General features: G+C 45.1%; 1 protein-coding gene across 12 annotated transcripts in view; it reads left to right on the top strand.

The window, feature by feature from the left end:
* The first annotated feature begins 3,646 nt into the window (after window positions 1-3,646).
* Window positions 3,647-21,008, top strand: part of ppip5k2 (diphosphoinositol pentakisphosphate kinase 2) — a 129,886-nt gene continuing 112,524 nt past the window's right edge. For all 12 annotated transcript variants that reach the window (XM_055633254.1, XM_055633251.1, XM_055633260.1 and 9 more), the window contains exons 1-5: window positions 3,647-3,772; window positions 10,916-11,108; window positions 14,261-14,631; window positions 17,056-17,251; window positions 19,878-19,968. In XM_055633254.1, the coding sequence (XP_055489229.1) occupies window positions 14,506-14,631; window positions 17,056-17,251; window positions 19,878-19,968 (413 nt within the window). In that variant the 5' untranslated portion in view covers window positions 3,647-3,772; window positions 10,916-11,108; window positions 14,261-14,505. The remainder of the gene's footprint in view (window positions 3,773-10,915; window positions 11,109-14,260; window positions 14,632-17,055; window positions 17,252-19,877; window positions 19,969-21,008) is intronic.

The raw sequence follows: 21,008 nt of genomic DNA, 5'->3' as shown, positions 1-21,008 counted from the left end.
CTCCGTTCTTGGTTCTCAGGGCGGTGGGGGGGTGGGGGGGGCTTATTTGCTATAAATGGTCTTGACAGGACTAAAGAAGAAATGCACTGTTCTTTAACATTTGGTAGGTCTCCTGCATTCTTTCTATCCTCAATTTTTCCTTTAGGCCACAGTGTTTTTGTCGAATACCAGCCTTCAGGTGTCGGTCGTGGTATTTCTCCAACCATGAAATGCCTTGCATTTGTGATTTATAAACTCTTGGTTCTGCTGCTCAGTTTCATCAAACTAATTCTGCTGTTACAGTATCTAGCAGGGAAGAGTCCCATTCACTGGTGGATTATGAAGTTGATCAGCTGAATTGTTTCATGAAAATTAAAAAACTGCACTCTGGAAATCTGAAATAAAAACAAAAAATGCTGGAAATACTCAACTGGTCAGGCAGCCACCATGCAACGAGAAACAGTTATAGTTTCAGGTTCGGGATGGCAAGCAGAAATGGACCATTCTGATACAGAAAAGAAGAAACAGTAAATTGTTTAAAGTTGTACAATTTGATATTGCCTGGGTTTGAGCAACTAAGTTACAGAGAAAGGTTGAACAAGTTAGGGGTTTATTCTTTGGAGCGCAGAAGGTTAAGGGGGGACTTGATAGAGGTTTTTAAAATGATGAGAGGGATAGACAGAGTTGACGTGGATAAGCTTTTCCCACTGAGAGTAGGGAAGGTTCAAACAAGGGGACATGACTTGAGAATTAAGGGACACAAGTTTAGGGGTAACATGAGGGGGAACTTCTTTACTCAGAGAGTGGTGGCTGTGTGGAATGAGGTTCCAGTGAAGGTGGTGGAGGCAGGTTCATTTTTATCATTTAAAAATAAATTGGATAGTTATATGGACGGGAAAGGTATGGAGGGTTATGGTCTGAACGCAGGTGTATGGGACTAGGGGAGAATGCGTGTTCGGCACGGACTAGAAGGGTCGAGATGGCCTGTTTCCGTGCTGTAATTGTTATATGGTTATATGATATTGAGGTCTGCAGGTTGCAACATGCCCAGGCAGAGGATGATTGGGTCTTATGGTAACGATATAAGTGGGCACAGACAGTAAGGGCAGTAAGAGTGGAAGTGGGATAGTGAATTAAAATGGCAGGCAACACGAACCTCAGGGTCATTTCTTGGACTTTATGTAGATTCTCCGCAAAGTGGTCACTTACGATACGATATGATAGAATATTTCTCCCAGGAGGGAAATTGATCTGCCAAGTCATAAAACTCAAAATACATGAAACATGAAATTAAAGTGACGAGTGGAAAGGATTGTGGGTGTGCAGGTTTCGGAGGGGAGAGGGGAGTCAGCCTCAGTCTACCCTACAGCAAATGGGGGAAGAGTTGTACATTTTAATAGCCACAGGGAAGAAGGATCCCCTGTGGCATTCTGTAGTGCATCTTGGTGGAGCCAGTCTGTTGCTGAAGGTACTCCTCAGGTTGACCAGTGTGTCATGGAGCGGGTGAACTGTATTGTCCAAGATGCTCTGCAGTTTAAGGAGTAATTTAAGTCAAGAGAGGTTTATTGTCATGTGTCCCAGATAGGACAATGAAATTCTTGCTTGCTGCAGCACAACAGAATATTGTAGGCATAAATACAGAACAGTGTGTCTATATACCATAGACCATATATATACACATAAATAAACAGAAACATTGCAATAGGCTGTTATAGTTCAGAGTTTGTTTGAAGTTGTGTTTAATAGCCTGATGGCTCTGGGGAAGCAGCTGTTCCTGAACCTGGATGTTGCAGATTTCAAGCTCCTGTCCTTCCACCTGATGGCATCGGAGAGATGAGTGTGTGGCCAGGATGGTGTGGGTCCTTGAGGATGTTGGCAGCCTTTTTGAGGCAGCGACTGCGATAGATCCCCTCGATGGTAGGGAGGTCAGAGCCGGTGATGGCCTGGGCAGTGTTTACAACATTTTGCAGCCTTTTCCGTTCCTGGATGCTAATGTTGCCGAACAAAGCCACGATGCAACCGGTCAGCATGCTCTCTACTGTGCACCCGTAGAAGTTCGAGAGAGTCCTCCTTGACGTACCGACTCTCCATAATCTTCTCAGGAAGTAGAGGCACTGATGTGCTTTCTTTATAATTGCATCAGTGTGCTGGGACCAGGAGAGATATTCGGAAATGTGCACGCCCAGGAATTTGAAGTTCTTGACTCTATCCACCATTGATATAAACGGGATTGTGGGTCCCTATCCTACCCCTTCCAAAGTCTACAATCAGTTCCTTGGTTTTGCTGGTGTTGAGGGCCAAGTTATTGGGCTGGCACCATTTGGTCAATCTGTCGATCTCACTTCTATACTCTGACTCGTCCCCATCAGTGATACGTCCTACAACAGTGGTGTCATCGGTGAACTTGATGATGAAGTTCGCACTATGTCCAGCTACGCAGACATGAATATAAAGCTGGGGGCTGAGCACACATCCTTGAGGTGCTCCCGTCCTGATTGTTATCGAGGATGACACATTTCCACCAATACGGACAGAGGCCTGGTGTTGGTGGCTCAGCCCGGTGTCGATCGCCCGATGTTGGTGGCCCAGCCCCACCGTAGAGGTCGTCCGCCGGCCCTCCTGCACCCACCTTTGCCTATGCCTGTTGTGCCTGTGTCCACGCGGTCTGGCCGCTTTATTCGGACTCCCACTTGTTTTCTTTCCTCTGGTTCTGGGGGGCTGGGGGGGGTCATGTAGCGGCGTCTAGTGGTTAAGCTCTGCATGCAGAACCCTTGCCAGAAGTCAGGACTGTCACGTGACAGTTTTTCGTGGGGGTTTATAGAGTTAGTAAGTTTGTTCAGCAGCCAGTGCTCTTCGCAACAACAAGGGCTTAAAAAAACGTTTTCTCTCGACTAAGTGCTCATGTAATTCAAGTAACGTTTTGTCAATAAAACTTGCTCAACCCACTTGGTCTCGCTACATCATTTAAATAAACTTTCCGCAGTTAAAAGCTTCACTCCCCCAGAAAAAGACACAAAATGCTGAAGTAACTCAGCGGGACCAGCAGCGTCTCCGGAGAAAAGGATAGGCAACGTTTCAGGTTGAGACCCTTCAAATATAAATATTCACAGCAAATCAGTGTTCAAGTTTGCTAATTGATGAGCATGTTAATAGAATGCAGGGATTTCATGTAGCCCCCCCCCTTGGCCATGACTGACCATGGGTGATGCATCCTAGTTGTTGGCTGCTTGCTCCAAACCTCGGCGGAGCACCAAGGCAAATTCCTTGTATGTGAATACTTGGCCAATAAACTTACTTACTTAGAGCCGCAAGTGATGTGCGGTCGAATGCAAGTCTGGGTAGGGATCAATATACGTGGATGAAACAATTATACAGACATATACAATCCAGTCTAAAGAGAGGTTTCCACCTAAATCGTCGCTCCAGAGATACTGTCTGTGCCAGTCCCGCTAAATTACTCCAGCTTTATCTTTGGTTTAAACCAACATCTGTAGTTCCTTAGGTACACAAAAATGCTGGAGAAACTCAGCGGGTGCAGCAGCATCTATGGAGCGCTGGAAATAGGCGACATTTCGGGCCGAAACCCTTCTTCAAAATCTGTAGTTCCTTCCCGCGTTTAGTTTCACTGCCCCGGAACCTTGTTGGTGAACTCGACAAGCGGAACGTCAGTGAGAGGGATCCGTGCGGACGCTTGTGGCGGCGGGACGGGGCGGCGGGTGGAGGCGGTGAGTGTGAATGGGTGGCGCCCATGCGGGGCAACGGAGACGGAGAGAGCGGGCAGCGGCAGCGGCAGGTAACGGACACACCGGCACACAACCGCCCGGCCCAGCGGAGATGGAGATGGAGATGGAGATGGAGGCCGGGCCGGGCCGGCTGGAACGAGCAGCCACCGGCCTCTCCTGGCGCTAACCTTGTTCTTCATCTCCTCCTGCTGCTGCTGCTGTAGCGGCCGGTGGGAGCGGGAGCGGGACGGTGGCCTTGCGCGCGCCGCCAACGGCTGTGGTGTTAACGGGGGGGAGGGGTCACGTGTCCGGGTCTTCATCCCCATCATCGTCATCACTGGCATCGGAGCAGCGAAAGCACCGTCTCCCCCCCCCCCACCATGTCACCATCCCACTGTCACCCCCTCCCTCCCCCCCCTGTCACCATCCCTCTGTCCCCCCCCCCCCCCTGTCACCCCCATGTCACCACCCTCCCCCCCCATGTCACCATCCCTTTCTCTCCCCCCCACCCCCGTGTCACCACCTCACTCCCCTCGTGTCCCCTGGACTCTTCCCCCCATGTGGCACCATCCCTCTCCCCCCCCCCCTGTGTCACCATCCCCTCTATCCCCCCCACCCCCCCCCTGTGGTCACCACCCCCTCTATCCCCCCCCCCACCCCCCCCTCTCCCCCCCATGTCACCATCCCCCTCTCCCCCTCTCCCCCCCCATGTCACCACCCCCCTCTCCCCCCCCCCCCGTGTCCCCCCCTCACTCCCCCCGTGTCACCATCCCCCTCTCCCCCTCCCCCCATGTCACCACCCCTCTCCCCCCATGTCACCACCCTATCTCTCTCGCCCCGTGTCACCAACTCACTCCCCTGTGTCATCACCCTCACCCCCCCCCCCCCCCCCGTCCCACCACCATCCTCTCTCTCTCTCTGACCCCCCCCCCCCCCCCCCCCCCCCCTCTGTCACCACCTCACTCCTCCCATGTCACCACCCCTCTCCCCCCGTTTCACCACCTCACTCCCTCCTGTATCTGGACTCTCCCCCCGTGTTTCTGGACTTTCAAAAAGCCTTTGACAAGGTCCCACGCCACAAAGAAACTCAGCGGGTGCAGCAGCATCTATGGAGCGAAGGAAATAGGCAACGTTTCGGGCCGAAACCCTTCTTTGGCAGGCAGTGACTAGTGGGGTTGCTGCAAGGCTCGTTACTGGGACCCCAGTTATCTGCAATATATATTAATGATTTGGACGAGGGAATTAAATGTAACATCTCCAAGGTTGTGGATGACACAAAGCTGGGTGTCAGTGTGAACTGTGAGGAGGATGCTATGAGGCTGCAGGTTGACTTGGATAGGTTGGGTGAGTGGGCAGATGCATGGCAGATGCAGTATAATGTGGATAAATGTGAGGTTATCCGCTTTGGTGACAAGAACAGGAAGGCAGATTATTATCTGAATGGTGTCAGATTCGGAAAAGGGGAGGTGCAACAAGACCCAGGTGTCCTTGAGTCACTGAAAGTAAGCATGCAGGTTGAGCAGGCAGTTAACATGTTGGTCTTCATTGCGAGAGGATTTGAGTTTAGTAGCAAGGAAATCCTATTGCAGTTGTACAGGGCCCTGGTGAGAGCACACCTGGAGTATTGTGTGCAATTTTGTTCTCCTAATTTGACATTCCCTTTATCATGAGGCACAGGGGATGGGCATGGTCTTCAATGAGTATTTTGTTTTTACCGATAAGAAAGACAGGAGGATGGAGGAATTTGGGGCAGTCAATGGAAGTGTCTTGACAGCAGTCAGTATTACGGTCGAAGGGGTGCTGAAGGTACTATCGTGCATGAGGGTAGACAAATCTCGTGGGCCTGATCAGATATATCCGAGGACATTGTGCGAAACCAGAGAGGAAATTGCGGGAGCCCTGGTTGAAATTTAAGAGACATCATTAAATACAGGAGAGGTGTCTGAAGACTGGAGGGTGGCAAATGTTGTGCCTCTATTCAAGAAGGGCTGCAGGGAAAAAGTTGGGAACTATAGGCGAGTGAGCTTAACATCTGTAGTTGGAAAGTTACTCAAGAGTATTCTGAGGGATCAGAAAAACATGCATTTAGATGGACAAGGGCTGATTAGGGATAGTCATCATGGTTTTGCACGTGGGAGGTTGTGTCTCACAAATCTGATTGAGTTTTTTTAGAAAGGACAGAGCTGTAGATGTATATACATGGACTTCAGCAAAGCATTTGACAAGGTTCCACATGGTCACTGCTCCTCGGGGTTGTGGGTGAAGTGGCAGCGGGTACCGTAGGGGCAGAAGCCGGTGGTGTGCAAGATACGGCTTGTACTTGGGTTAGCGGCTGAGACCATGGGCGAACTGGCACTTGTCGCCGTAGCGGCTCTTCGGGGAGCGTATTCCTCTGGAGTTGGAGCGGGGTTGGGCTGGAGTTGGCGTTGGCTGTGGGTCTGGGGCCGCTGGTGTTGGGGTTAGCGCTTCTCCACGCTGGGCCAGGGGGCTGGTGCCTCGTTAGTCAGGACGTCTTGAGTGGGGGGGCCGGGGACAGTCCAGCAGCATTTGCGGGTCTCCTTGCCCGCCCAGCCTCCCCCGTCGCCCGCCCGTTCTCTCCCCCCCCCCCCCCCCCCCCCCCCCCCCCCCCGGCCTACCACTGAAAAAAGACAAACAATCGGACCAAAAGTATAGTCACTGTATCTATAGCGCTGAGATCTATTTATCTTTATAGCTTATGACCTTTGGCAAATCCCATGATTCCTTGCATTTTTTGGAATACCGAACTCGCTTATGGGAGGGGGTGTTAAAGTGTTTAGCAACTGGGAGGTCAGGTAGGTTTAGGTGGACTGAGCGGAGGTGTTCAACGAAACGATCGCTGAGCCAGCACTTGGTCTCGCTGATATATAGGAGTCCACACCTGGAATAGTGGATACAGTAGATGAGGTTGGAGGAGTTGTTAGTGAACCACTGCCTCGCCTGATAAGACTGTCGGGGTCCTTGGACGGAGTAGAGGGAGGAGGTATAGGGACAAGTGTTGCATCTCCTGAGGTTGCAGGAGAAAGTAGCTGGGGAGGGGGTGGATTGGGAGGGAAGGGACAAATTAACCAGGGAGTTGCGGAGCGAACGGTCTGCGGAAAGCAGAAAGGGGTGGAGATAGGAAGATGTGGTTGTTGGTGGGTTCCCGCTGGAGGTGGCATAAATATCGGTGGATTATGTGCTGTATGCAACGGCTGATGGGGTTTAAGGTGACGACTAGTGGGACTCTGACCCTGTTGTGATGGGGAGAGGGGGAGCAAGAGTGGAGTTGTGGGATATCGAGGAGATGCTAGTGTGGCCTCATCAATTATGGAAATTATGAAGCTCGAGAATGGGAGAGGGAGGAGAGAAATAGGTGTGAATCCAAGTGAGACAGGTGAGAGAGGATAGGTTGGGGGGGGGGGGGGGGGGGGGGGGGGGGAGGTGGAAGAGTATGGTTAGGGGAAGGAATAAAGAAGGGGTGCAAGTTTTGTCATTACCTAATATTTGGAGAATTCAATTTTCATACTGTTGGGTTGTAAACTACCCAAATGGAATAAGAGGAAGTGCTGTTCTGTTTGCACGTGGCCTCAATCTGGCAATGGAGGAGGCTCAGGACAGAAAGGTCAGTATGGGAATGGAAAGAGGAATTGAAATGGTTAGTAACTGGGAGATCCAGTAGGCCTTGGCGGACCCTATATTTCCCCTTCTTTCCTCATCATCTCTCGATCTCATCACCTCTGGCCTCCACAGCTTCCAACGTTATCATCCTCCAGCCCAGCACCTCTCACTTCTAGCTCCTTCCCATAAATCCACAAACAGAACCACCTTGGCAGACCCATTGTTTCTACTTGCGTGTACTCTGTAAAACTCATCTCCAAATACCTTGATTTAATCCTATTTCCCCTTGTCCAACCTATCCTGAGGTATATCCCAGACACCGCGCACGTCCTTTAACTCTTCAATGCCTTTCAATTTCCAGGCTCCCATTGCCCCATCTTTACCATGGGCGCTCAGTTCCTTTGCACCCCAATCCTTCATCTGGCAGGTTTGTCCTTGAACCGAGACCCAATCAACTTCATTGTTGATTCAACTTCATAAGAAGCTTGTCGTCACCCTCAACAACATCTCTTTTCACTCCTCTCACTTTCTTCAAATTAAAGGTATAACCATGGGCACTTTCATGGGCCCCAGATATGCTGCCGTTTTGTTGTGTGCATCGAACAGTCCTTGTTCCAAACGTACACTGGCACCATCTTGCAATTTTTTCTTCGCTACATTTACGACTGCATCGGAGTTGCCTTCTGCACCCGTGCAGCACTCAATGATTTCATTAACTTTACCAATAACTTCCCGCCCTCAAATTCACTTGGACTATCACTTACACATCTCTCCCCTTTCTCGAACTCCGTCACAGGGGATATACTATTGACTGATGTCTACTATAAACCTAATGACTCCCATGGTTATCTGGACTACACCCCCTCCCTCCCTGCCTTTTGCAAAGATGCAATCCCCCACTTGCAATTTCTACCCTCTGTCGCATCTGCTCCAAGATGCACAATGGACGGCTTGATTGTAATTGTATAGTCTTTTCTTTGACTAGATAGCACGCAAACAAAAGATTTTCACTGTACCTTGTTACACATGACAATAATAAACTAAAAATAAAATGTGGCATTCCATTCTAGGATATCTGAGATTTCCTCTTTCTTTAATAAATCTGGGTTCTTTCCAGTTGTCATGGATGGATCCCTCACACATGTCTCCTCTGTGTCCTATAGTTCTGCTCTCGCCCCCCCCCCCCCCCTCGATTCTCCCTCCCCCAGATAGAGCAAGGATAGTTCCCATCATCCTTGCCTTTTACGCCCTCCAACTTCCGCATCCAAATCATTCTTTGACATTTTTCTTATCTCCAACGTGATCCCACCACCAGTGACATTTTCCCATCCCCATCCCTTTCCATCTTCTACAGAGACCGCTCCCTCAACAATTCCTTGGTTCACTCATCCCTTCTTACTCCATCCCTCCCCAGCTACTTTCCCATGCAACTGCAAAGTGGAAGAACAGCACCTTGTAGTTTGTTTATTATTGTCATATGTATCGAGGTGCAGTGAAAGAGTTTTGTTTGAATGCTATCCAGTCAAAGAAAAAACGACGTAAATACAATCAAGCCATCCACAGTTTAATTTAGTTTATTATTGTCGCGAGGTACAGTGAAAATCTTTTTGTTTGCACAAATTAAGGGTACAACGTTTAGTGCAAAGATGTAACATTGGAATACGATAAAGTCCGATTAAGAGAGTTCAAAGGTATTTGTGTATCTGTTGTTTAACTCACCAATTTTATTACCCTGTTGTAAATGTTCTCTTTTTTTTCTGATAAACACTTTATTAGCTGTATTATATTTTTAGGTCGTAGAGTCATACAGCAAGGAAACGGGTCCTTTGGTATAATTGTAACATAATAGCCTAACCTCTACACTCAATGCCTTGAGTGATGAGGGTCAATGTTCCAAAAGTCTTCTTGACCACCCAATCAACATGTGACGCCACATTTCGGGAACTATGATCTGTACTCCTAGATCCTAGATGTAACTAGTAGAGTGGATAAGGGAGAACCAGTTGATGTGTTATATCTGGACTTTCAGAAGGTTTTCGACAAGGTCCTACATAAGAGATTAGTATACAAACTTAAAGCACACGGTATTGGGGGTTCAGTATTGATGTGGATAGAGAACTGGCTGGCAGACAGGTAGCAAAAAGTAGGAGTTAACGGGTCCTTTTCTGAATGGCAGGCAGTGACTAGTGGGATACCGCAAGGCTCAGTGCTGGGACCCCAGCTATTTACAATATATATTAATGATTTGGACGAGGGAATTGAATGCAACATCTCCAAGTTTGCGGATAACATGAAGCTGGGGGGCAGTGTTAGCTGTAAAGGAGGATGCTAGGAGGCTGCAAGATGCATGGCATGCAGTATAATGTGGATAAATGTGAGGTTATCCACTTTGGTGACAAAAACAGGAAAGTAGACTATTACGTGAATGGTGGTCGATTAGGAAAAGGGGAGACCTGGGTGTCATGGTACACCAGTCATTGAAAGTAGGCATGAAGGTGCAGCAGGCAGTGAAGAAAGCGAATGGTATGTTAGGATTCATAGCAAAAGAATTTGAGTATAGGAGCAGGGCGGTTCTACTGCAGTTGTACAGGGTCTTGGTGAGACCACACCTGGAGTATTGCGTACAGTTTTGGTCTCCTAATCTGAGGAAGGACATTCTTGCCATAGAGGGAGTACAGAGAAGGTTTGCCAGACTGATTCCTGGGATGTCAGGACTTTCATATGAAGAAAGACTGGATAGACTCGGCTTGTATTCGCTAGAATTTAGAAGATTGAGGGGGGATCTTATAGAAACTTACAAAATTCTTAAGGGGTAAGACAGGCTAGATGCAGGAAGATTATTCCCGATGTTGGGGAAGTCCAGAACAAGGGGTCACAGTTTAAGGATAAGGGGGAAATCTTTTAGGACTGAGATGAGAAAAGCATTTTTTACACAGAGAGTGGTGTATCTCTGGAATTCTCTGCCACAGAATGTAGTTGAGGCCAGTTCATTGGCTATATTTAAGAGCGAGTTAGATGTAGCCCTTGTGGCTAAAGGGATCAGGGGGTATGGAGAAGGCAGGTACAGGATACTGAGTTGGATGATCAGCCACGATCGTATTGAATGGCGGTGCAGGCTCGAAGGGCCGAATGGCCTACTCCTGCACCTAATTTCTATATTTCTATGTTTCTATCCCTCTGCTCTACACCATTCCCCAGGGCTCCACCATTCACCATGAAGGTCCTACCCTGGTTTGACTTCCCAAAATGCAACACCTCACACTTATCTACATTAAATTACATGAACCATTCTTCAACCCACTTGCCCAACTGATCACGATCCTCCTGTAATTTTTGATATAGATAGAGTAATGCAATCTTTTTCCCAGGGTTGGGGAATTTGGAACTGGAGGGCATAGGTTTAAAGTGAGAGGCTATAGATTTAACTGGTACCTAAGGGCCATCTTTTCACATAGAGGACTTGTTTCCGTACTGCATGGCTCTTAAAAAAGCAATGTGGATTATAAATTCACATAATTACCATTTTACTTACCTTCTTTAGCTATCATATGATGTGGATCAAACATGTGAGCTCCCATTAAATATTTATATCACAGGTCCAACTCAACATCAAAAAGAGGATATTTATGATTACGACTCTGTACTGCTGTCTGTGGGTCTTGCCACCATTATCCTTTGATCCAGAAGATTGTGGATTTAAATCCTACTCCACCGATGTCAACAATCTAGTTTGGCACCCAGTGTTGTACTGAGATTATGCTGAAGTATGAGATGAAATGTTAAACCAAGGTAATGTTAGTGCACTCAAGTGATTGTACAAGATTCCTTGACATTATTTTATAGAATAGCTGGAAAGCTATCTCTGGTGTCCTGATCGATATTTATCTCTCAGTCAACATTACTGAAGTAGCTTTTCTGTTTATTATCATTGTTGTTTTGCGGATTTTTAAAGAATGTATAGGTTGGTGTACAATTTACTGCACCAAAGTATCACTGTTTTTCAAAAGCACTTGATATGTACTTCAGTATGTTCTATAACGATTGTAATACGCACTTTGTTTCTATTTACAGTGCCCTCCATAATGTTCGAGACAAAGACCCATCATTTATTTATTTGCCTCTGTACTCCACAATTTGAGATTTGTAATAGAAAAAAATCACATGAGGTTAAAATGCACATTGTCAGATTTTATAAAAGGGTATTTTTTTATACATTTTGGTTTCACCATGCATAAATTACAGATGTGTTTATACGTTGTCCCCCCCCATTTCCGGGCACCATATTATGTTGGACACATGGCTTCACAGGTGTTTATAATTACTCAGGTGTGTTTAAATGCCTCCTTAATGCAGGTATAAGAGAGCTCTCAGCACCTAGTCTTTCCTCCAGCCTTTCCATCATCTTTGGATACTTTTATTGCTGTTTATCAACATGAGAACCAAAGTTGTGCCAATGAAAGTCAAAGAAGCCATTATGAGACTGAGAAACAAGAATAAAACTATTAGAGACAACAGCGAAACCGTAGGCTTACCAAAATCAACTGTTCAAGTTCACATTTATTGTCACATGCACCATTTAAGGTACAGTGATACCATACAGCCATACAAGTAAAAAGAACACAATACACAAGAGAATTTAACATAAACATCCACCTTAGTAGAATCAGCATTCTTCTCTGGGATGGAAGGCAATAAAGTTCAGTCATCCTCCTTTGTTCACCAGTGGTCAGGGCCTTGAACCCTCCGCAGTCGCTGCTACAGATGTTCAGGCCCTCTCGTCGGGATGATCGAAACTCCGACGTCAGGACGGATTGGCACACGACGTGGCTTGTAGTTCCCGAATTGGCCGCTTCTTACCGGAGACCGCGGCTTCACGATGTTGAAGTCCACAGGCCCCACGGTCAGAGCTCCAACACTGGCGATCCTCGGCAAAGGATTGCAGCTCCGCGATGTTAAAATCCACGCCGCAGACCACTGCTCCAACGATGTTAAAGTCAACAGGTACCCGCGGTCGGAGCTCCAACACTGGCGATCCTCGGCAAAGGATCGCAGCTCCGCGATGTTAAAATCCACGCTGCACCCAGAAGCTCCACAGACCACTGCTCCAACAATGTTAAAGTCAACAGGTACCCGCGGTCGGAGCTCCAACACTGGCGATCCTCGGCAAAGGATGCCATCGCCCGCGCCGCGATGGTTAAGTCGCACCGTGCCTGCTGCTTGAAGCTCTGGGCCAGTCTCCGCTCTGGAAAGGCCACACCAATCCAGTTGTAAAGGGGCGGGGATGCGATGGAAAAAAGTTGCATCTCCGTCGAGGTAAATGGCTGGAAAAGGTTTCCCCCTATTTCCTCTCCACCCCACATCAAAATAGACAGAAAAACATTAAAACATACATTTAGACACACTAAAAATAACAAAAAAGCCGAAAAAACGCACGAGCTGCTTGCGGCGCCACCCGGTGGATATCACTTTTGGAACATCATTAAAAAGAAAGAGCCTGTTGAGCTTACTAATCGCGAAGGGACTGGCAGGCCAAGGAAGGCCATCACAGCTGATGACAGACAAATTCTCTCCATAATAAAGAAAAATCCCCAAACACCTGTCCGACAGATCAGAAATACTCTTCAGCAGTCAGGCGTGGATTTGTCAATGACCACTGTCTGCAGAAGACTTCATGAACAGAAATTCAGAGGCTACACTGCAAGATGCAAACCACTGGTTAGCCGCAAAAATAGGATGGCCAGGTCACAGTTTGCCAAGAAGTACTTAAAAGAGCAGCCACAGTTCTGGAGAAAGGTCTTGTGGACAGATGAGACGAAGATTAAATTATATCAAAGTGACAGCAAGAGCAAAGTATGGAGGAGAGAAGGAACTGCCCAAGATCCAAAGCATACCACCTCATCTGTGAAACACGGTGGTGGGGGTGTTATGGCCTGCACATATATGGCTGCTGAAGGTACTGGCTCACTTATCTTCATTGATGATACAACTGCTGATGGTGGTAGCATAATGAATTTTGAAGTGTATAGACACATCCTATCTGCTCAAGTTCAAACAAATGCCTCAAAACTTATTGGCTGGCGGTTCATTCTACAGCAAGACAATGACCCCAAAAATACTGCTAAAGCAACAAAGGAGTTTTTCAAAGCTAAAATATTTTTAATTCTCGAGTGGCCAAGTCAATCACCCAATCTGAACCCAATTGAGCATGCCCTTTTATATGCTGAAGAGAAAATTGAAGGGGACAAACCCCCAAAACAAGCATAAGGTAAAGATGGTTGCAATACAGGCCTGGCAGAGCATCACCAGAGAAGACACCCAGCAACTGGTGATGTCCATGAATTGCAGACTTCAAGCAGTCATTGCATGCAAAGGATATGCAACAACATACTAAACATAACTATTTTCATTTACATGATATTTGTGTGTCCCAAACATCATGGTGCCCTGAAATTGGGGGCCTATGTATAAACACTGCTGTAATTTCTACATGGTGAAACCAAAATGTATAAAAATGGCCTTTATTAAAATCTGACAATGTGCACTTTAACCACATGTGATTTTTTTTTTCTATTACAAATCTCAAATTGTGGAGTACAGAGGCAAATGAAAAATGATGGGTCTTTCACCCAAACATTAGGGAGCGCACTGTATTTGTAGGTTTCAGCTATTTTCTAATGGGAGAAAAAAAACATTGTTTTTTTAAAGTCATTGTTTCATCATATGTGTGTATTTAATGTAATTAGTTGAATTGGCATAACTTTTTGTGGATTATTTTAAGCAAATGTTACTTAAACTGTTTTTAATTTCAATCTTTTTGTGTTTAATTCTTTGGATGTATGCTATGCTCTTCAAATGACTTGAAGACCAATGGGAGGTTTATGTTCTTAACTGACTAGAAAGCAAATTTGCACTCGTATTAACACAATTTCACTCTTTTTCAGAAGGAAGAATGTAATCATGCTTAGCCGTACTGAGATTAGTCCATGATCTAGTACGTTCTGAAAACATTTAGAATGTCCACAGATTAAGTGTGTGAACTTTCCAGTGATGTATACGTGTATTTGGCAGCTAACTACAAATCAAACAATCGGCCTAAAGCAACCTTGCTTGGTTGCATTGGTACACATAGGAATAGCTTTTCTGTAGCTTGCAGTTTTGCTGGTGGTTGTTGCTGGGAAAAACAAACATGTCTGTTCATGGTCTGGAAACCCACCATCCTAACTTCTTTCTCGGACCTGAAGATACAGAGTTATTGCAGCAAATGAAACATGAAGTATTTGACGACTTTGAACAGGATGAAGAATATGATTCTGTAAGTGCTCAATATTGATTAATTTCTTATGTGAAAACAAACGGTATATAATCGTGCGGCATCTTGAAGGAACCAGCCAATTGGATGTAAAATTAGCTTGATGGAAGGAGTCAGAATGTGTAGTGTGGGGCTATTGTTTAGATTGGAGGCCTGGGACCACTGCTGTGCAGGATCCACCGTTGTTTCTCATCAATGTTAACAGCCTGGCTGCTACCGTGCCCTCCATAATGTTTGGGATAAAGACCCATCATTTATTTATTTGTCTCTGTACTCCACAATTTGAGATTTGTAATAGAACAAATCACATGTGGTTAAAATGCATGTTGTCAGATTTTAATGGTCCATTTTTATACATTTTGGTTTCACCATGTAGAAATTACAGTAGTGTTTATACATAGTCCCCCTATTTCAGGGCACCATAATGTTTAGGACACAGCAATGTCATGGGAATGAAAGTAGTCATGTTTAGTGTTTTGTTGCATATCCTTTGCATGCAATGACTGCTTGAAGTCTGCGATTCATGGAGGAAAGACAAGCTGCTGAGAGCTCTCTTATACCTGCATTAAGGAGGTAATTAAACACACCTGAGTAATTACAAACGCCATGTGCCCCAAACATTATGGTGCCCTGAAATGGGGGGGCGGCTATGTATAAACACAACTGTAATTTCTACATGGTAGAAACATAGAAAATAGGCGCCATATATCACAGTAATACAGGGTAGCGTTTCTTCTAAAATCGATATACAGCACAGACAGGAAGTGGTCAAGATGAGACTTTTAGTTATATACTAGACCAATTGCAGACCCGTTGGGTCTGTTCCCCCAACGTGTGGTTGTGGGGGGGGGGGGGGGGGGAGAGGCGGCATGCAGCGTCACACACTAACTACCCCCCCCCCCCCCCAACTCACGCTAATGGAGGGGAGGAGGGGAGAGAGAGAGAGAGAGAGAGAGAGAGAGAGAGATAGAGAGAGAGAGAGAGGGAGGGGGGAGAGAGAGAGAGAGGGAGGGGAGAGAGAGGGGAGGAGAGAGGGGAGGGGGGGTGAGATGAGGGGCAGGGAGAGGGAGGTGGGGAGCAGGGAGGGGGAGGGAGGGTGGAGGGAAGGGGTAGGGGTGTGTGGAGGGGAGGGGGGTTTTAGGGGAGGGACGGTGGGGGAGGAGATGGAGGGGAGGAGGGAGAGAAAAAGAGGGGAGAGAGAGAGGGGGGGGAGAGAGGGGGGGGGGAGGGGGGGGGGGAGAGGGGGGGGGGAGGGGGGGGGAGGGGGAGGGAGGAGGGGGGGAGGGAGGGGGGGGAGGAGGAGAGGGGGGGCGGGGGATGGGTTGGGGGGGGAGGACAGGGGGGGGGGAGGAGAGAGGGGGGGGGAGGGGGAGGGGGGGAGGGGGAGGGGGAGAAGAGGGGAGGGGGAGGGAGGGGGGAGGGGGGGGGGAGAGAGAGTGCCTTTTTACTTCAACCCAAACCCAAACCATTTGCAGGCAGTGCTTTTTTTTACCTCTAACCATATTTTCATTTTCAAACCAAATTAAGGGTACTCACAGTGCTGTAGACATTTGTCAGTGTCATTCAGAGCTCTGATTGAGGCACACCACTTGCAGAGACTGATTGAGGCACACCACTTCCTGGTTTTATAGTCCCTCCCCCTCCCTCCAGCAGGGGCAGCAGAGAGAATGTGGAATTTTGTAAAAACATTAATATCTCTGTCAATTTTCATTGACGGGAAAAATCCTCGGCACACATGCGGCGGAGGGGGGCTCTGAGCGAGGTGGCCAAAAATGACGGCCGTAGGTGGCGGCGTACTCTCGGAAATCGCAGCACAGAAAGCCAAAACCGGTCAAGAACAGACTTTTAGTAATATAGATATCTCTATATATATATATCTATCTATATATAAATATATATATTATATATATATATGTGTGTAGATATGGTGGATGGTCATAATCTTTTTCCCAAGGTAAGGGAGTCTCAAACTGGTGGGCATGGATTGATGGTGATGGGGGAAAGAGTTGAAAGGGTTTTGAGGGGCACTGGTACAATTACAATGTTTACAAAGTATTTGATCAGGCACATCTATAGAAAAAGTATAGATGGATATAGTTACAAATAAATGCAAATGGGACTATCTCAGATAGACAACTTGGTCGGTATGGTTGTGTTGAGCCAATGGGCCTGTTTCCATGGCATATAACTCCAACTTTAATGCGTGTCAGGTTATATACATTTTTATGACTATAGATGCTTACGTTTAAATTTAAATGAAGCTACAAATTGTTAAATGATTTTGGACTATAACATTTTATATTTGCATTTCTAATTATATTTTGGTTAATTCTGTCCCCTTTTAGGATGGGTTAAGTTATTGCAATAGATTTAAATGGGTGTTTGTTTGGTTAATATTATGCGATATAACTTTGTTCTAACCTGTAGCCACCAGAAAGACAGATTGTTGTCGGGATCTGTGCCATGTCCAAGAAATCCAAGTCCAAGCCAATGAGTGAGATTATGAAACGACTTTGCAAATTTAAATACATAACTACTGTGATATTTGAAGAAAGCACTATTCAAAATGAGCCAGTGGAAAGATGGCCACTTTGTGATTGCCTCATCTCTTTCCATTCAAAAGGTAGCAGTTTTGAGACATATATGATGTCTGAACTTACTTTGCTGAGATTCATTTTTTCACTGCTCTTCGGATAGTTTAGAATTGTTAGTTTAATTTCTATCTCTGAATTTGTAATAAACTATTGATAAATCAGTTGATTACTTTCTGAGGTAAAAGCAAAAAAAAAGTAATTGTAGAAAGGGAAATAGAATTACCAATTTGGGCCAATGCCCTTTCATCAGGATAAATTGCTGATGGAGTTGCCCGGAATCTGCACCATACCACCACTCCTGTGAGAAATCTGGTAATTGAGTTTGTTAAATTTAAAAACAAAGATGTAATGCAGAGGCTTTATAAAACACTGGTCAGACTGCATTTGGAATAATGTGAACAGTTTTGGGCCCCATATCTGAGGAAGGATGAGCAAGGATTGGAGTGGTTCCAGAGGAGGTTTACGAGAATGATCTCTGGAATTATTGGGTTAACATATGATGAGTGTTTGACGGCACTGAGCCTGTACAGTTTTGAAGGCTGATTGGGTACCTCATTCAAATTTACTGAATAGTGAAAGGACTGGAGCATGTGGACAGAATGTTTTCCATAGTGGGAGAGTCTAGGACCAGAGGCCATAGCCTCAGAGTAAAAGGAAGTACCTTTAGAAAAGAGATGAGGAGGAATTTCTTTAGTTAGAGGGTAGTAATGAATCTGTGGAATTTATTGCCACAGAAGGATGTGGAGTCCAAGTTAGTGGATATTTTTAAGGTGGAGATTGACAGATTCTTGATTAGTATGAGATTCTTGATTAATCAGCAGAAAGATTATATATATTTCAATCAAGCAGTCCACAGTGTACAGATACAGGATAAAGGAAATTAAAGATAGTCTGGAAACTGGTCAAATTGTTAGTGTTTATCAATTTTGATGCACTTTTAATAGTATGGCATATCTTAACTTACTTTAAAAGGCATTTCAAGCACTCATTATTAATTTGGTTTAGAAATATGGAGTCTTATTCCCTCAGTTTCCAATTATCAATTAACATTGGACCTGAATCATAGAAGTTAAAGATTAGAACATTTAAAAAGTTGATTTCTTGTTCTTCGTGCAAATCGATTTATTGCTTTTCAAAATAGACCAATGCAGTGAGTGGTGTAACCTATTCAATCAAGAAAGGAATTGAAGATGACTGAACCTGTCCATGCCCAATGTCCTCCATTAGTACTGCAATGACTGTCAAAGAATAATGGTCAACATTGCTAGCCAATCTTTTCCTTTTCAACCCATGTATATATTGATGTCACTTGTACGATTTCCCTCCTTCCTTCCTTAGTTTAGTTTAGAGATACAGAGCGGAAACAGGTCCTTAGGCCCACTGAGTCCGCGCCAACCAGTGATCCCCGCACACTAATGTTATCGTACACATGCTGGGGACAATTTACAATTATACCAAGCCAAATAACCTGCAAACCAATGTATCTTTAGAGCATGGGAGAAAACTGGAGATCCCAGTGAAAACCCACGCAGGCCACAGAGAGAACGTACAAACTCTGTACAGAAAAGCACGCCTAGTTAGGATCGAACCCGGGTCTCTGGCACTGTAAGGCAGCATCACTACTGCTGAGCCACTGTGCCGCCCAGTTGAAAGTAGTGAACAACCTCCAGTTTGAGATTTATAGCAAGGAAGTTCTACTACAATTGTACAGGGTCTTGGTGAGACCACACCTGCAGTATTGCGTACAGTTTTGGTCTCCTAATCTGAGGACAGACATTCTTGTCATAGAGTGAGTACAGAGAAGGTTCACCAGACTGATTCTTGGGATGTCAGGACTTTCATATGAAGAAAGACTGGATAGACTCGGCGTGTACTCGCTAGAATTTAGAAGATTGAGGGGGGATCTTATAGAAACTTACAAAATTCTCAAGGGGTTGGACAGGCTAGATGCAGGAAGATTGTTCCCGATGTTGGGGAAGTCCAGAACAAGAGGTCACAGTTTACAGATTAGGGGGAAATGTGTTAGGACTGAGATGAGAAAAACATTTTTCACACAGAAAGTGGTGAATCTCGAATTCTCTGCCACAGAAGGTAGTTGTGGCCTGTTCATTGGCTATATTTAAGAGGGAGTTAGATGTGGCCCTTGTGGCTAAAGGGATCAGGGGGTATGGAAAGAAGGCAGGTACGGGATACTGAGTTGGATGATCAGCCATGATCATATTGAATGGCGGTGCAGGCTCGAAGGGCCGAATGGCCTACTCCTGCACCTATTGTCTATGTTTCTATCTTCCTCGGGGTATTGAGGCTAAATATAGAATACCAATCATTATCCACAGCAGTTGGACAGCAATTTGGGTCTGTTTTTGTTTTACTTTATCAATGTAAATGTAATGAATAGAATGTAAGATATGAATAAGATGGCTTCAATGTAATGATCCACTATCTGACCACTGACTTAAAACAAAAATTACACCTTTTACTGATGAAGTGAGAAATGATAATACATTAATATTAGTGGAATATGGGGAGTCATTTGCATTTGAAAATTTTATGGATTCAAATCAATGGATGTAAAATTGTCTTGTGGTAATGGGTGCTTCTGAATTCTCACTTTCCAAATGAATTGGAAACCTTAAGTTTTTATTTATTCTTAAGGATTTCTTTTGGACAAAGCAGTGGCCTATGAAAAGCTCAGAAATCCATTTGTTCTTAATGATTTGAACATGCAATATGACATTCAAGACAGGTAAGGACTCTTGAAAATAAATATTCTTGCCATGGATTAAAACATTTGTGCCTTAAGTTTAAGAGGTGAAACATACTGAGTGCTGAGCCTAAAAGTCATGAAATGAGGCTTGCAGCTTGGTGATGATAGAGAAAATTATTGCTTTTTTCATTCCACCTTCGTGTGCTTGGATAAACCAGGTCATTTCACAGCACTGGAAACATGATCATGGTCTTGTGGCAAAGACAGCAAACAATTTACAATTAACAAGAATCAAATAAGATAAGTAAATCTCAAATAAGGAAGTTTGGTGGTGGCAAGGGTTAACTTAGTGGTCCAGTATTCCAGAGACAATCCAGATCGAATGCAAATCATACCTTGGCAGCTGTGCAATTTAAAAGTGCATTGATAATCTGGAATTAAAAATAATATTATTAATGATTACACGGTGCTGGATTTTCATTTTAAAAAATCCATCTGGTTCACTAATGTCCTTCATTCTTTATAACTTTTATTCCAGTGCAGCAGGAGTCCCAGAGTCTGGCTAACCACTCAGTTCAAGGGCAATTAGATGTGGGCAATAAATACTGCCTTGATAGTGATGGCCAAATCTTTAAAAATCCAATATATTAAAACAAAATTTGTTTTTATATTATTGATTGAGGAATGAATGTTGGACAGAAGACCAGAAAATTGCTGCGCTTCTTCGATATAGTGATTGATGTGGGTTTGTTTTTATCTATTTGACTGGGTAAATTAAGCCTTGGTTTTTAATCTCATATGGAAGACATCATTTTTGTCACAGCATTGCCACTGAAATGCCATCTTATATTAGGTACTTGAACTTTCAGAATCTGAATTTAGATCTTTCCATTTGCTTTGTTAATATAAATAAGAATAGTTGTGACCATAAATCCTTCAAATAGCTCATTGACATTTGCTGCCTGGACTCGTACCATTCTAGAGAAATACTGCTGATGCTTCAATAAGGGTTGAGGTTCATAGATTTGACAAAGCACTGAGGAACTGCAGCCACCTGAAAGGAATTAAAGAAGTTTGAC

This window comes from Leucoraja erinacea, chromosome 3, assembly GCF_028641065.1.
Source record: "Leucoraja erinacea ecotype New England chromosome 3, Leri_hhj_1, whole genome shotgun sequence".
Taxonomy (NCBI): Eukaryota; Metazoa; Chordata; class Chondrichthyes; order Rajiformes; family Rajidae; genus Leucoraja; species Leucoraja erinaceus.
The sequence above is the reverse complement of the archived record's forward strand: the minus strand, read 5'-3'. Positions and strand labels throughout refer to the sequence as shown.